The 17,197-nt window shown below is 37.1% G+C and overlaps 1 protein-coding gene across 4 annotated transcripts in view; it reads left to right on the forward strand.

The window, feature by feature from the left end:
* Nucleotides 1-17,197, forward strand: part of LOC149538468 (uncharacterized) — a 174,364-nt gene that overhangs the window by 34,018 nt on the left and 123,149 nt on the right. For all 4 annotated transcript variants that reach the window (XR_016356062.1, XM_089799794.1, XM_089799795.1 and 1 more), the window contains exons 2-4: nt 3,666-3,778; nt 3,884-4,019; nt 4,222-4,289. Coding sequence is in view for 3 of the 4 variants with exons in the window: in XM_089799794.1 (XP_089655920.1) it covers nt 3,666-3,778; nt 3,884-4,019; nt 4,222-4,289 (317 nt within the window). In the remaining variant the exon portion in view is untranslated. The remainder of the gene's footprint in view (nt 1-3,665; nt 3,779-3,883; nt 4,020-4,221; nt 4,290-17,197) is intronic.

Below are 17,197 nucleotides of genomic sequence, written 5' to 3' on the forward strand. Positions count from 1 at the left end.
GTGAAATGAGGGAAGGAGAGCAAGGTGGCCTCCCAAATACTTGTGGATAGAGGGGAGAACATGGTGGTCACACACATTAGGGACAAAAATTAAGGGGGAAGTTGTTTGAGATGGTAGACAAAGAGGTCAGAGTCACCCCTGTCTAAACAAACTGAAGTATGGGGAGGGAGGGATGAATTGGTGGGTGGGGGAGGGGGAGGGAGGGGATGCAAGGGACTGAGAATTGAATGAGAGAATGGTCAGCTAGAGGGAGGGGGGAGACAAAGAAAAATGTATTGAAATGAAAGGCATTGAAACCATTTTAATTGACGGTAAGCGTAATACTGATGATGTTTACTATTTTGAAGGTTTGAAACATAATTTGGTAAGTGTTAGTTTAATTTGTAAGATAGGCTATGAGGTGTTGTTTAATAATGATGGGTATGGAAAATCACCTGTTGTGATATACTTCAAGATCTTCGGAAGCAAGTGCTACATTAGAAGAAATGAAGTGTGATGGCAAAATTTGATACAAGTGCACTTGAAGAAATTTTCTTAGGCTATGCAACAAACAACAAAGCTTACGGTGTTACAATAAGAGGCCGAAGAAGGTTGTTGAAGGTGCAAATGTAAAGGTATGTGAGGACTAGACTCATCTTCCAGTAGTAGACAATGAAATTGAGTTCAATCCCATCTTAGAACAAAAGGATAACCCAAAATAAAACAAAAAGGAAAAATCTATTGAAGAAACAAAACTTGAAGTCATTGTGAAGACGCCTACTAGATATGTTCAAAAGCATCACTCAGAAGATCAAATAATTGGTGGTAAGCAAGGGTACACAAACAAGGAGAAGGATTATCGTATCACAAGAACAAGCAAATTGATGTTTTCTGTCAATAATTGAACCCGAGAACTATGGAGAAGCAAGCAAGGAGAGCTAGATTGCTATATCAAATAGAGAAAAATGAAACTTGGGAACCTATACCTTTACTGGTGGACAAGAATGTGATAGGAACCAAATGGGTATTTAGAAACAAGCTAAATGAACAAACACAATTTACAAGAAACAACGCTAGATTGGTATGTAAAGACTGTGCACAAGTTGAAGGAATTGATTTTGAAGAAACTTTTGCTCAAGTGGCTAGGATGGAAGCTATTAAGGATGTTTCTTACTTTTGCTAGTTACAAGAATTTCAAGGTATATCAAATGGATGTGAAATCAACCTTTTCGAATGGAGAACTTGAAGAAGTTTATATAGAGTGATCAAAAGGTTTTAAGCTTTCATAAAAACTTGATGTGTTATGCAAATTGAAGAAGGCACTCAATGCATTGAAATAGGCGCCTAGGGCTTGGTTTGCAAGATTGGATAAATATCTAATATAATGAAAGATCAAGAAAGTAACTACTGATAGTAATCTCTATTTTAAAATAGAAGATGACAAAATGTTGATAGTTGAATTATATGTTGATGGCATCATACTTGGTGGTTGTGTCATAGGGTTCGCCGAATTTTCGGCTTGAGGTTCAAAATTTGGCGAACCCATAAAAAAATAATTAAATTTGTAGAAGTTTGGCTAAAGCAGAAAATAAATTTTTTTACAGGTTTTTTTGGGGTTTTCGCTAATTTCTTTTTTAATACTTATCTCCATTCATTATACCATTCAGCTAGCGTAGCGAGGAAATTATTTAGGCTTTAGCAAAGATTCTTGTTCATCTCGAAACTGTGAATGTCGAGCTCCGTTCTACAGTCGAGGACAAATTTTAAGGCATGCTGGTGCAATCGCAAACTACTCGTCGCTACTCAGAATTTTAATTGTTTGATCGACATTTGACATTTTAAGTTTTGTTTAATGTTTAATTTTATAGTTTTACATTTCATATTTTTGCTTTGTATGTTATGATTTTTTTAATTTGATTTAATGAAAGAAAATTTGTTATTGTTTTTAAGTGTATTAATTTTTTTTTAAAATATTAACATTTACTATAGTTTATTCATTATTATTTTAATTTGTGTAATTTTAAATGTAATAAATTCAAGAATATTTATTATTTGTTATTTATTTTTAAGTTAAAATGAAATATTGATGTATTCTAATTTTATGTTTCTAAAATGATGTAGTTAAATTAGTATATTTTGTTTTATAAATAATGTTTTTAAAATTGAAAATCAATTTTATTTGTATTTATTTTCAAAATGTGATATCCTTTTATAAAGATTTCAAGTCAATGTTGTAATGTTGAACTATTTTAATAATTTAATGGATATACCTATATTTTTAAAAATATTATAAAAATATATATAAAGCAAATTTAATGGTGATTTTTTTCGAATTTTTGACCTTGTCGAACTTCATTTGAACTTCATAGTGGTTGAACTCGAACTCGAACTCGAACCGTGTGACTTCGTTTGGTGGAGAGGATAAGTTGTGTAATGAGTTTGGTAGAAAAGCGCAAAAAGAATTTGAAATGTCACTGATTGGTGAGTTGTCATACTTTCATGGGTTATAAGTTAGCCAGTCCAATGATGGAATCTTTATTTCTCAGAGTAAATATGTAAAGGAGATGTTGAAGAAGTTTGTTACGAAGGATTACAAATCGGTTGCAACTTCTATGAATGTTGGCTGCAAGTCAAGCAAGAGTGACAAGTCTTCAGAAGTAGATCAAACAAAGCGTAGCTCAGTGATTAGGGGACTGTTGTACCTAACTTCTTTCAGACCAGACATTATGCACATTGTGTGTTTGGCTGCTAGATTTTAGGGTAAACCAAAGGTTAGCCATGATCAAGCTTGAAAATAATTTTCAGAGATTTAAAGGGAACGTGAGATTATGATTTATGGTACAAAAAGGAGGGAAACGTCATGTTGAAGGCCTTTACTAATGCTGATTAGGCAGGAAGTGTTGATGATTCACTCCCCTCTCAGCTTCCAGATTCAACAGGAACCTCATGTGGGTGGGGTCTTTGTGCTATGTTGATCTGCCTGAGCAGGCTATGGTTGCTCCTTAGAGAGATTGGTTCATGCCCTATTTTGTAGACGTGGGTGTTTCTTTGGTCAAAGCCTTTGGTTTTACCAGGGGTTGATGTGACCTACATTTGCTCCAATCTCAAGAGGCTGATAGTTTGAGGGAAGTTGCTTTGGGTTTGCTTTGTTGTTCACCACTGCTAGGTAACAGCGTTCTTCTCTCTCTTTTTCCATTACTTGGTTGGAATACCCCTGTTCTAGGAGCTGTTTTTCTACGTTAGCGTGCTCTTTTTGGTGGACAGCGTCATGGTGTTTCTGGAAGATCTTCCCACCTTGATGCTTGGCATGATTCCTTATTGCAGTGTCATGGAAGGATGAATTTAGCAGGAAACTAATGCGTAAGGATGATCACATATGCTAACATACCCTTTTACACTTGTTCAATTTCTTTTTTATTGCTTCTGTTCTTTATAGAGAGGTTGTCTTTGTAATTCTCTCTATGCTTATCATGTGTTTGTTTCAAGGCTTGAAATTTAAGGGCAAGAAAGGTAGTGCAAAAAAATATCTGTAGTGGTGATTGTAATGAATTTTGAACTACTGAAAAATCAAGATAAATTATCCTTTTTCTTGAGTGTGGTTGATAAAACACATTGTAATGCACTCTTTAAACCTTATTAGTTGAATTGTCCAGCAATGTAATTTTTCTGTTCACTTGTCTGCAAAGGAAATATTTGTCGAAGCCCCACTGCAGAGGCTGTATTTCGTGATGCTGTGCAGCAAAGGGGATTGACATCAATGTTCAATATTGACTCTGCTGGAACTATTGACTATCACGAGGTAGATACTTTCAGGTTATTATTGGCTGATTATCACTTCATTTGATACTTTAATTTAATATACAGTAGTAGATGGGCATTAATGTTCAACTTTTAAATATTGAAGGGCAATCCTGCAGATCCCCGCATGAGGAATGCAGCCAAGAAACGTGGAATAGAGATAACTTCTATTTCAAGGCCCATATCACCTTCAGACTTTAAAGAATTTGATCTTATACTTGCAATGGACAACCAAAATAAAGGTAAATAATAATTAAATCTGCTAATTGTTTTAATTTGTAATCTTAATAACTAAATTTTAAATCATCTCTAACAAGCATGTGGTACTATTAGATTCATGGAAAGCATTTTTTCAAAATTTGTTCAAGCATGAAGCACATGTTATTATAGTTTTTAATCATATGCAAACAGTTATTAATGCCCTTTGTTGGCTATCATTTGTAGTTGACATCTTGAGGGCTTATGAAGATTGGAAAGTGAAGTATTCTCTTCCTAATGATGCTCACAAGAAGGTCAGAATATACATACCATTATATTTGATTTATTGAGGTTTATGCTTTCTCTGAAACATTTATGGTCCAAACTGCTTGCTACTATAGTTACAATATCTCACAACCATAAAAATGCATTGTAAACAGCTAAGAGAGGCAAAGAAAATAGTTTACCTTATCTTTGTTGGACAGGTGATGTTGAACGGATCTTACTGAAGATGTCTTCATGCAATCTTTAGCTGTATTTTTATCAAACAGATTGGGCATACTTTTATTGAGCATACTTTTTTCATATTTGAACGACCACTTTAAAGATTATTTTTAGGTTTTCATTTTATATTCAAGTCATAGGTTTTTAGAAGTGTGTTGCTGAATTTCACATAGGCTGTTTTTCTAGCGTTTTAAAAGCTATTTTTGGAAAGCACAATTTGTTGTTATAATTACTCAAATTTAGTGTGTTTTAATTTCCTAGTTGAACAAATGTATATAAATGCACTAAAGATTAATATTTTAGTTGTTTCTCATTAGTTGTGCTTGGGAATTGTGAACTATATAAGAACCTCCAATTGTTGTTTTGTAATGAGTTTATGTAGAGACAATTTTCTCAACTAGTTCAGCTAGTATTGATTGCCAAAAATTCAGTTATGTGTATGACAATTATTTATAGCCGAGTTATTTGTTTTGTTGATAATATATGCTGCAAGTAGTAGTTTGTTTGTTGCTATGGATGAACTTTCCTTGGCATAAAGCGTAACAAGATCAATTTAAAACCTTTGTTTGGTAAAGCATTTAGTCAGCTTTTTGGGTTTTATGTATTATAGGTTTTTGTTATAGATCTCATTTAGAATTTATCATGACAATCTCTTTTTTTCATTCCATAATTTTGTGGACATGCTTATGATTATTGGATTATCAAGATGGTGACTCTTTTGACAGGAAAATATCTATGGTATTTTTTGAAGTTGTTTATGAAGAGCTAGTTGATTAGGCTGTTGTTCTAGCTATAGAAAGAAAAGCTGAAAAGGAATCCAAGAAGAACTCTCAAGCTTTGTTTTCTAGTCAGATTACTCAAGGCAAGAGCTAATTTTCAAGAATTATAGATGCCAAGATAGCCAAGGATGCTTAGAAGATTCAAGAAGAAAATTGTCAAGTTGGTGATAAAGTTGAAGTGGGCAAGTCATAGGCTTTGAAGAGAGGATTTGAAAAATTGAGAATGTAAGTAGCTGAACCTGTAAGTAATTATTATGTAAGAGCTAATGATTATAGTTATAATATGATTACTCTTGAAGTTGGAGAAATCATAAACCAAGAAGCTGAAAAATTTGTTGACTCTAACATCAAGATGGAACCTTGTTGTCACCATAATTGAAAAAAGTAAAGATTTAACAACTCTTGAGTTTAATCATTTAGTTGGTTATGTCCCATGAAGAAAGACAGAGAAACACAAATGGAGAAAGTGAACAAAAAGATTTTTCCTCAGAAGTGAAAATAGCAAAGAATGAATGGGCTAGCACTAGGAGCAAAAACATCGAAGGACACGCCAAAACCCAAAATTAGAATTATTTGAGAGGGAAACGAGGAAGAAGAGGAGATTTGGCTGCAAGAAAATGAAATTTTGATGAAAAAAGAAACATCTAGTAAGTTAGCAAGTCTCGGCAAAAACCAGGTTTTGGTGAGTCTTGCCTAGGGCTCAGACAAGCTTGGCTTTGGGTACCTAGGACTTGGGCAAGGTCACCCAGCTTGGGACTTACGAGTTTGGTAGCTATGGTTGATGATGGAGGTAGAAGTGCTAATTATACTGGTGGGAATGAGGAATGTTCTAACTTGTTCTTATCATATGATGTAATGTCCCCTTCTTGCAGCTAGTCAGTTTAACTTGCCTTTGTTATTGGTAAAATTGTAAATCAGCCGACGGGCCCCTTTGGGAAGGTTCTTATTATGTAGCCGACGGGCGCTTCGGTAATTGTTATGTAGTCGACGGACTCCTTCGGGAAGGTTCTTCGGAAAGTATATGTACCCCATCTGAGATCATTGTAATCATCATCAGAAGCATAATGTAATGTCTTTGGCATATGTGAATAATAAAAGGAGTACTGCTGTTACATATTCTTGTTTCATTGTCTGTATGCATTAATCGATTTACCCATACGGTAAAGCATTTGAAGGATTGAGCGGAATGGACTGTAGAAAGTGGTGGCAGGAAACTCTTGACGACCATGCAGTAAAAGCCAAGATTAGAAGGGCACAGGTGAAATGGGCGATTCAAATGCCTATTTTTTGCATCTGGGATTACGAGGGTTTGCTCTATGCCATGATCGAGACTTATGGTAGGGGTTCTCGGAAGAGCACATTCCGGTACTTGGGAAAAGACCTGGTAGTTTCATTCAAAGCAGCGGATTTCACACGGGTGTTTGGCATACTAGGGCCGCAGGGCAAAAAAGTTCAGCCTAAGAAGATTTCCAAGGAGGTAAAAATGTTTTTGATCAGACTGGTATGCGGAGACATGACTGAAGCAGAACAGGAAGCGTTGGCTGAGACATCAAAGGGTAGGGGATTGAAGAAAACAGACATCCAGGAGGGACCGTGGCGATGCCTGATGGATTTAGTTAAGAGCAGACTTACGGGATCAAGTAGGGCATCGATATCTCCTTTCTGCAGGTATCCATGATGAACGACATAATGAATGGGAAGGTGTATGATTGGGCATCTGTGCTGGCTGAACAAATGCATGAATTTATGACACTCCAGCATAAAACATTTTATATGCCACACTATGCCATAGGTCTTTTCCTCGATGCTACAGCGCGGATGATTCCAGAAGATAGGTTGGAGGCGAGACCTGGACCATTAGCTCTCGGGGAACCTCCTATCATGCAGTGGAGACACTCGGACTCAGCCACTGGGCAGAAGGGCTCTGCAGGATAGAAAAGACCTCGGCTTGATACAGGAGGTGATACAGATAGTGGCTGCTAGGAGACATCTTCCGAGGAGAATAGCATGGGAGAGGAGGAAGGAGAAGATGATGATGAAGAGGTTGAGATTGTCACAACCACTCCCTTATTATTTCCGTGCCTTGCACTATCCACCACTTCCTGCCTAGTCCCAACAGGTCTGCACATGGCTCATATACCAGGGTTTGGACAGTCATGGCAGTCGATAGTGATGACTGCAGCACCCCAGCAAGTAGTTACAATAGTAGCACCCTGTCAACATGGGGTAAGGCCTCCCCTAGTCCGACCAGCAGTTGGGTTTGCTATAGGGTTTGCATGGGTGGCACAACCCATCAGCCAAGAGAGTATACCAGCCCCTGCCGAAACAACTCTGGTAGCAGATTCGATGGCACCTATCGAAGCACAATTAGTAGCAGAATCTATGGCACCTACAATAGAGAGGGTACCTGAGGAGAGAGAGGAGACTACCATGGAGGCACTCGAACTTCCAGTACTAGAGTTAGCGGAGAGCTAGAATATGCTTGGTGTGCACTTGGATGTAGTGGGTTCGAATGCAGTAGTTACGATGGATGCAGCATTCTTAGCATCACCCGAGTGTGATAGGGAGAGTAGAGCATAGAGGTTGAGTACTTACTTGAGTACATGGTTCCACCGTACTCCAGTACCTCGGATGGCCTACATGCAGACACCTACGCGGGACAAAATCCCAGAGGGAGACATTCAGCAGGAACAGGTAGCGAAGCCAGTACAGGATGTGGGACCGTTGCATAGTGTTGTGGAGCGTATGGCAGGAGCAGTAGAGAGGGCTATGGGTGTTCAATTGGAACATCTAGTAGCATGGGAGATAGGGATGAGAGAGGCATTTCTTGCTGATGTAGTAGCCCTAGCGATGCGGACTCGCCAGGTGTTAGCTTTGGCGGAGACTCAGGCGTTGGACTCAGTAGTTACAGTTTGTTTAGAGGAGCAGGGATGGCCGGATTTGGAGACTGCAGAGATGCACTAGGATTGGGCCACGACAAGAGATGTTGGGACGAAGAGCCGAGTTGAGGCTTTGACTCATGAGATAGTGAAGTTATACAGGGAGGCGTATTACACTCTTTGGAGAAGTCAGGTAGATCGGGTAGCAGCTGAGAGGGCTCAGGAGGAGTTAGTTGTGAGGTTAGCCTCAGAGAGGGTTGCCTTGGAATCCAAGAGGAAAACCCTGTTAGACAGATAGAGTCAGCTACAAAAGTTCGCAGCGGAAAAGGAACAAGTGGCAGTAGGAAAGGAGAAGGAGTTGGGAGAAATTGCAGAGATGATGTAGTCGGCTTTAGAGCTCAAGATGGAGGTGGAAGCAGAACTGAAGGTTAGGAAAGAGCAAGTCTACAAGCCACGGGCGGAGCTGAATGAGTTGAGAGCGTGGACGGCCACTACGCCAAGGATGCATCCCTCTATTTAGTGTTTCTGTATTGATGCACTTTGGTTATTTTGAGTTTTGTTGTATTGTCGTCCAGAGACGACTTTTCTTTTTTTGGGGGGGGGGGGGGGGATGATGTTGTTGGTAAAATTGTAAATCAGCCGATGGGCCCCTTTGGGAAGTTTCTTATTATGTAGCTGACGGGCCCTTCAGTAATTGTTATGTAGCCGACAGACCCCTTCGGGGAGGTTCTTCGGAAAGTATATGTACCCCATCCGAGATCATTGTAATCATCATCAGAAGCATAATGTAATGTCTTTGGCATATGCGAATAATAAAAGGATTACTGCCGTTACATATTCTTGTTTCATTGTCTGTATGCATTAATCCATTTACCCATACGGTAAACAGCCTTGGCCTTTTCCGTGGGTTCCTGTAAGCTAAGCAGAGTTGGTTAGGGGAGATAGTGCTGGGTGGAGAGCTCAAGCCTGCATTTTTAGTGTGTTCCAATTGAGTTTCTATTTTTAGCATATGTTATTTACAAGAAGTGCCATTTTGGGCACTTGGTCTCAACTTTTGTTTTCTCTTAGTTTGGAGTGATGTTTTCAAAATCAGAGCCTCGGTGAGTTCTAAAGTTGGATGAATAACATTTGATATCACTTGAGTGTTTTACGAAATTATTTAATAACTTAAGTGGAAAAGTGCAAAGTGGTCATAAAAGGTCCCTAGAAGCTCTGCCTAGGGTAAGGGGAACATAACTTATGTTTGAAAGGTTTATTTTATAAGCTCAATAGAGGACAGCACTGCAAGAGGATGCTTTAATATTTATTAAAATGAAAAGTAAGGAAAAGGATTTCAAATTGAAGAGTGCTGCCCTAACTTCTCTGTTCACATTATAAATATGTATTTTGAGCTGTCATTTGCACATTTTGAAACGACAACTTAATAAGATGCTGCTGGAGTGAAATCTGAGAGTTCTCTCTTTGCTGGTTGAGGACAAAAACCCTCTACAGTTGCTGGTTTTGGTGGTGAAACATCCACCCTAGCTGGTTAGTGTGTTGAGAACTTCAATTTTGAGTGATTTTGACTTGCAGGTGATGTTTTGTGTTTGAAAATGATGAAGATTTTTGGGGTTTGCCGATGTGGGTGTTTATCTTTTGGCATTGCATGTTCATATTGAGAGTGTCATTCGATTTTTTTGCTCTTTGGATGCTTCTCAGTCAACTGGTCATTGTTTGTAGTGATACTGGAAACCTTATATATGCTTTAGCTCATTGGATGAAAATAATATTTGGCACTTGTTCATAGATGTTCTTTTTGCTGCGCACCCATTTCAAGGTATAATATGCTCATTTTGACAAAGGGATGAATAATGTTGCAAATCACCCTCCTAGGGAAAAGCACCATTCTTACCTTGGCACATGGGAGCTGATTGTGGAGACTTTTGAGCATTGTGATCTGCAAATGTTTCTTAAAGGGCGATATCTAGGTCCTCTAAGTAAGAATGCCAATGAGAGCCTAGTTTGTTTGGTGGTCACATGTGATCTCTAGTATCTACTCACACTTTGGTGAATCAGCCCTTTGGATTTCTTTCTTCCAGCTTGCTGTTGCAGACTTAATGTGATACATTTCTGAGCATTTTGTGCCTTGGCTATTTTTTTTATGATTGGTGATAAGTTGAAAACTTCATGGCAGACCTGTGGCTACTTGTATAAGTATTTTGAAGGTGTGCCAGACCTAAGACAGCAAGTAAAGTGACTTTCTTTTCAAGGGTTTACTTGTGATACATAGTTAAAAGGTAAAGTATTTCTGATTTTATGAGGCATTGAAGAAGTTTCGAGGTCTTGTAGTCTCCTTAGTCAGAGTCTTAGAGAGTCTACAAATATTCTTGTATGCTCCATTCTTGCATTCCATATGATCATGAGCATCAAAAAGAATAGATGCAATGTTAGTATCTTATGTTTGGATTTAAGTTATGAAATTCTGAGTTAGTTCTGCGTTAGTTTTGCAAAATTGATATCAGATTCTATTCTGAACAGAGCCAGTTCTATGGTGTAATATCTTTGTACCAATATAATATCATATTGTTTGCAAAGTATTTCTCCAGCCTTGTGTCTATTGTTTCTTGCTATTGGTTATTTATTATTTTGAGAATGCAAAGAAGTTTAAGATATGAAAGTTTAAGCATAAGTCTTGCAGGTAGCTATGGACCAACAACTATAAGATCCATTTGTAAGCCAGGAGGACATTTGGAGGGCGATTTTAAGACCAAAATTGTAGCAGCAAACAGAGACCGGAATTACTAGTAAGATCTTGTAATGTCCCCTTCTTGTGGTAGCTGGGAATTATGGGATGACTACTATTATTCTTAAAATTGCAATATCTAATTTGCTATAAATCCAGGTAATTGATAATATATTGTAATCTTATATTTATGTAGTTTAGAGAATGTTTAAGTAAATCGGTATGATTGCACTATGTGCAATAATCACCCACTATATCCAATATGGTAATGTAAATATGTAATGAGATATAATGATATTGTCTCTAGCAGTACAAATTGCTGCTCTTAAATTATGCAATGTCTCATATGTGGTTATTACTTATTGCCTTAATAGATACCCTGTCCAAGCTTGATATATAGATTTATAATGGTCATGTTTGTGTTGTGTCTCATATGTGTCTTCCTTGCTTACAATCAATGACGTCGGCTATGATTTAGGATTATTTGGTTGTAACCAAATATGGCAAAATGGTGATTTCTCAAATGAGCCGATTCAATGAAGGATTAAATGTGAATGAAATTCTGAGTCTCCTTCGTAGCTTATTCTCTTTCTCTCGATAATGAAGAAGGATGTTCGCTGGTCTCTTAGCCAATTCTACAGGTAAAAGAATTACATAAACGTTTATTCTGTTCTCTATGTCTTCGATTGATTGAACCCAACCTCAATATATATATTTAGCACATGAAGGGGTTTATTGTCCAAAAGACATGTCTCGGGCCTTTCCATACTACAATATTTACTTAATTTGTTCAGCAGTCATATTTTGATCTGGTAGTTTTATTAGCGTTAGCACTACTTATCTGCCTTTGTTTATATTAGAGGATGATTATTTGATTAAATTGCCCTTCGTCCTTTCCGTAAGCATTTACTATTAGTTTTGACTTAGACATTTTAATTGACCACCTTCTTAAATCATATTTAGTTTTCTTAGCCCGTTTTCCAATATCTTTTAACATGAAGTTCACCCATGACAACCTCTTATTATTTCCTGCATACAAGTGCTTACTTCTGCCGTCCAAAGAGGCACCCATATTGTCATATGACATAGTCATTGAACACTCGTTATTAAGATCGTGTGAAGGCTATTAGAAGTAATGGGTGTCGAGCCAAAATCTATGTAATTACTCCGTTATAATGTTGCTTGTCACCACTCACAATTGATTCGTCCTTAACTAAATCACTTTCTTATTAGGGGTAGAAATCTCTAATTTCATAGCTTGCCATTATCGTGGCTGAATACGTGTTATTGAATATGCTATTATTATTAGCCGACATTGTTCTTTTGTGGTGACTATTGTTAATGCAAGTTGTTTAATACAATGTTGCATGATCGCTTCATACATTAAGTATTATAATCTCTTAACTTATACTGGTGTTCAGTTCTAAGAAGGATCTGTAGTGTTATTGTGAATACTTAATCACAAATGCTCCGAGTTCCTTTTTTTAATATTGGCTGTGAATAGTTTTATTACATTATTATTACATAATATGTAACGCTTGTCATCTGAACTCCTGTTTCCCTGAAAATTACTACACTAAGGATGCTCCATTCCATCTTTTTGACTCAGATAAAATGTGTCAAACACTTGGAAGCATCCCTAGATGTTTTAAGTTCTGATTTGTTTTGTTTCACTGGCTGTATATTTCAACAGGTATATGTTGCACTATTGCAGTTTGAACCAAATAGAACAATCATAACATTCCTCTAAAGGAAAGATCAACAGGTACCCATTATAGATTATTGTGGCAAAGGCTTCTGCTGCCCCAAACAACTATGAATGGTGTTTCCTTGTCACCAAGCAGCAAATCTACAAGAACTGTTCAAGCTCTGCACAAATTTGACTGTAGGGCAGGTTGCTATTGCTTCCCAAAGTGGTTTTTCCACCTTTGTTATATACATATATGTAGCATTCCAAGAGTGACAATAGCATTAAATAAGCGAGCTGTCATTTGTTGATGCCATTAGTTTGAAATAAAGTACTCCACAAATATTATGGGCTTCTCAGGAAAATATCATCTCTAGAATTATTCACGCTACACAGAGGATGTTGTGCTAGCTTATCTCTTGTGCACCAATGAGTTTGACTCTGCTATGATGTGAAAATCTTGTAGAGGAAAGATTATGAGTTGAATAAAACTCGCTCTAGCAATTATGTCTGGAACAACAATCCCTCCCATGAAGGTATGATATGATCCCTGTGATCTCTCGAAACTTGACGGGACAATTTGAGGAGATTGTCATTATATAATTTCAGTCCATAAGATTCCTTTCCAGCCAATTAGTCTTTGATCACAAATGAATTCCTCCACACGCTATAGAAATATTTCATGCAGTCTTATTATTCCTCACACCACTGTTTTATTCACAACAAATATTAAAATTGCCAACATTGGAATGCATATATATTTTTCACATATTTCCTCCTTTCCTTGCCGCATGAACAAAGTATTTCCCTTCATGACACTAATGTCAAATCAATCTCAGAAAATTACACTGTTATGATCTCCTGAGTGTCGATGAAAATTACATCTAAGAGGCCAAAATAAATCCTGTCAATCTCCTTCAATGGGTCAGTAGAGAGAGCCGTTTGCAGAAAAGAATGGAAGTGTTTGATTCTTGGAAATAATATCCAGTATAGTTCCGACTACTCAACCTTTCCCTGCTTGTCACTTTTGGAGATGACGTTTGAGTGAGATTTGGTAGACATCTTTGTCTGCAGAAGTGTTTAACCAGACTGCAAACACCTCTGCGTACCTAATGAGAGCCGTATTGATTCTATGAACACTCTCAAAGCATATTGACTAAAGCAATGAGAGCCAACCAATAGGAGTGCTCTGATTAATAAAAAATTGCCCCAAAAATTTATGATTTCGGAAGTATTAGTCATGAAAAAATTGATTGCAAAAAAAAATTTATGGCAATGTCTGATGTCTTAGCAGTACTTTTTTCAAAAATAATCAATATATTATAAGTGCTGCTTAATAGAGGTTCGAGAATTTTAAAGGCCCTGTGAGCTTATATTTTTTCCTCTGTTTTTGATAAGAAAAAACCACAAGAGGGTGCTGGCCCATGGTACAAACAAAGGACAAGCCCAAAGGGCATGCACTAGATACAGTTAAAAAACACTTTAACAACACCTAGAGCCAAACAATCAGGTAAAAACATCTTACGTTTAGCCCTGTCAAAAACAAAGGTCCAAATGTGGCACAACCACCAATCATAATCTGCATTATATAAGAACATCATGGTACAAGCCCCCATTCTAGCTGCTTTCCTTAACCAAGAACAATAACAAAGGAACTAGTTGAGCCCTTTAAAACTAACAGCAAACATCCGGTCACCGGCAAAAAAGAAATAGGATACACACACATCCTCAAATATTATTTCCTCTGTTAAATAATAGTCGGGCCCACAAATTAAGAAACAACTCGACTAAAGTCTTTACATCATTTGATGTCTTGACATTAAAAAGAAACTGCACTATATGCTTTTTGCACTATTCGGAGAAGAATATATTTATTATTTACAACTTTTTAGTCTATAAAATTTCCATGTTTCACATTTGCATGGCAACCACTCTCTTCAATAGTTTCAATAATAAATCACCTTGGGCTCAAGCGAAACATTTACTTCTGAAGCAATAGTAAACATTAAGAAATTTTCTTCCTGAAATATATGCCATCTTTACTATTTCCCAGTCAGCATACGAGCATATATTGTAAAGTGACCTTTATATTGCCCAAAGGTAAGCATTTAAGTTCAGCTTAATACTCTCTTGTATTCATGTTCAAAATATTAAAACATCTGAATATCATTATTTTCTGGAAATTTGTCTCTGCCTAAAATTAAAAAAAACAATTTCTTCAGCATTAACCCTTCAAATTGGCAGAATACACGACTGATATAAAAACATATTATGTCTGCAATACTCTTGCCCAGTTGTTCACAAATGCAAAACACTGAGTCTACCCAACAAGGTGGCAGGTTCGATGCTCTGATACCACTATAATATCCCTAATCAGATATTTTCTCAAAACCCTTAACAAAATCTCGGAAATTTTAAACAAATATATTCATGTAATGATTTTTCAGATTTCACTAGCAAAACCCCAACAAATAGCTAGATAAAAGAAATGTCAAAATGCTATTGCAATGAATCTCCAACAGAAGTACATTTAAAAAAATAATGTTTCATTGGTCTTTGTCTTTTCTGCCGAGGTTCTTCAATATGAAGATCCAACATACTTGTTGGTTGCACTTCTTGAGCAATACTCTTTCCTTTTCTTCATTCTGTACTTCCTGTGGGATTTTTCCTTCTTTTCTCCCTCCTAAGGCTTGTTTTGGTCTCTCCTTCTGCAGCGGCTGATGATCCATTAACTTATATGTCAAGCTATCCCTCAATACCTCCAGCTTATCAAAATGATAAACAACCCACTATTTTGTGAATTCCAATACAGGTGCAGATAATGTATCAATGTCTGAAATTTCTTTCTTTAACTAGTCTTATGGAAGGATGGTCTTTCCTTTTTCCGGGTCATATCCCTTTTGGATCATATTTAGATCTTGTTCCATTTGATTAGGCACCCAAAAGATCTTGCATGCTCTGATCATACTCAATGACACTCTGGAATACATCCTTTTTCTAATCTCATTTTCATTTGCAGCATTGGTCCATAAATCCTCGAGGTGCATTTTGTGCGATATTTTGTACCTTCCAGCACTCTAATTTTGTTGTGAGGATCATAATCTTGCCTTCTTGGAAAAAGCAGTTGACGTGAGAAATGCAATTTGTCCGATAATCTCTCGGTTGCCTTCAAACATGGGCACATTTCTACCTTATCTTCTACGGAAATTAGGAATTCTAGCCCCAACTTGCTCTTTCCCTTTTGAATTTTATCATAAACTATCAGTTGCCGAGTGATCTCCAACAAGATCATTTTATTAGCAGGATATCTCAGGAGTTTATATGGCTACGTAGAAAATCCTCGTACTTAAATGTAGCAGAAGGTAGGGAACTTGATGACCAAGCTCCATACTCTACCAATTTCATTACCCCAACTGATAGTGTCACGTGGAATCTCTTTTGTAGAGTCCTGATAATTTGCATTGCAAAGGTGTCATTGAACGAAATCATCCTTGGTGTATAAATGCAATTGAGGATAACTTTCATGCACCTTTAAGCGTTGAGCACCACTTCCAGTCGTTCCTTTGCACCTTAGTCCATTGTACTTTTATTTTGAGCCAGCATGTTGATGATATAGGAGCTCATATAAAGCTTTCTTGACTGCTCTAGATTGAGTAGTTGCTCATTTAGATTGTCGCTAATTAATCTAGCCCAATGCATATTGTTGAATCCCTTGACTAGCTGTACAATGAAGTACCACATCCATGCCTCAAATTCATAGGATTGTTGAATTGTGAATATCCTTCTCAACATCATGACTAAAGCATGATACTCACGGTTAGGATTGAGCAAGCCTAGCTCCTTAGGCAACTTGGAATGGTCGGTTATATTATTCTGCAACCATTTACTGTTTATGACACCGTCACAATGTTGAATCCCAGTAGTGAAAATTGTAAGTGCTTGCTCTTTTGATTTTATTACCATCTTCTCGAATGTAAGGATTCTGAATGCTTTTGAAATGATTGGTGGAGAAAAAGTTGTTATGACTATTCCATCCGAACTTTGACTGTTCTGTCATATGGATTGTATAATCTTGAGCATTCCACGATCAATTGTGCATGTTGAAAAGACAAAGGAAAACCTGCTGCAACCACAATCCAACTTTTCACAATTTGAGTAGCCAAGTGCATTGGTTCATGATCTTTGCATCCAAACATTCTTCTGTTGAGCTTGCTCATGTTAAGGCCTTTGAGGTTCATGTTGCCAACATCAGCCAACTTTCACACAATTTTGGATTTTGGATAGAATCTTCTCTTCATTTTTGATTAGTTGCATTAGGGTTACGCTTGTTCCTTGGGGTTCCCCCATTTTGCCTCCCTATAAAACAAAATTTAAACATACATAGGAGCATGCAAGAAATGGAGAAAAGAAAACCAAATTTCTTCCTCGTAAAACTTGTTTTCGGAGGAGAGAAATTTCAGCAAATTTAATCAAAAAATTATGTACTCTCTAGAGTGAGATTCTCTTTCCTCCAAAATTCACATTTTTTCTTGAATTTTCCAACTTACTGCAACACAAATTCCTCTTAAATTTCATGACTTCTTTGCTCAAATCCTTGATTGATAGTGATTTAATGCATTTCTAGAAACAAGCTCCAAGATTCTTCCCTCCC

Source organism: Cupressus sempervirens, chromosome 9, assembly GCF_028749045.1.
Source record: "Cupressus sempervirens isolate cs-2001-9-10 chromosome 9, ASM2874904v1, whole genome shotgun sequence".
Taxonomy (NCBI): domain Eukaryota; kingdom Viridiplantae; phylum Streptophyta; class Pinopsida; order Cupressales; family Cupressaceae; genus Cupressus; species Cupressus sempervirens.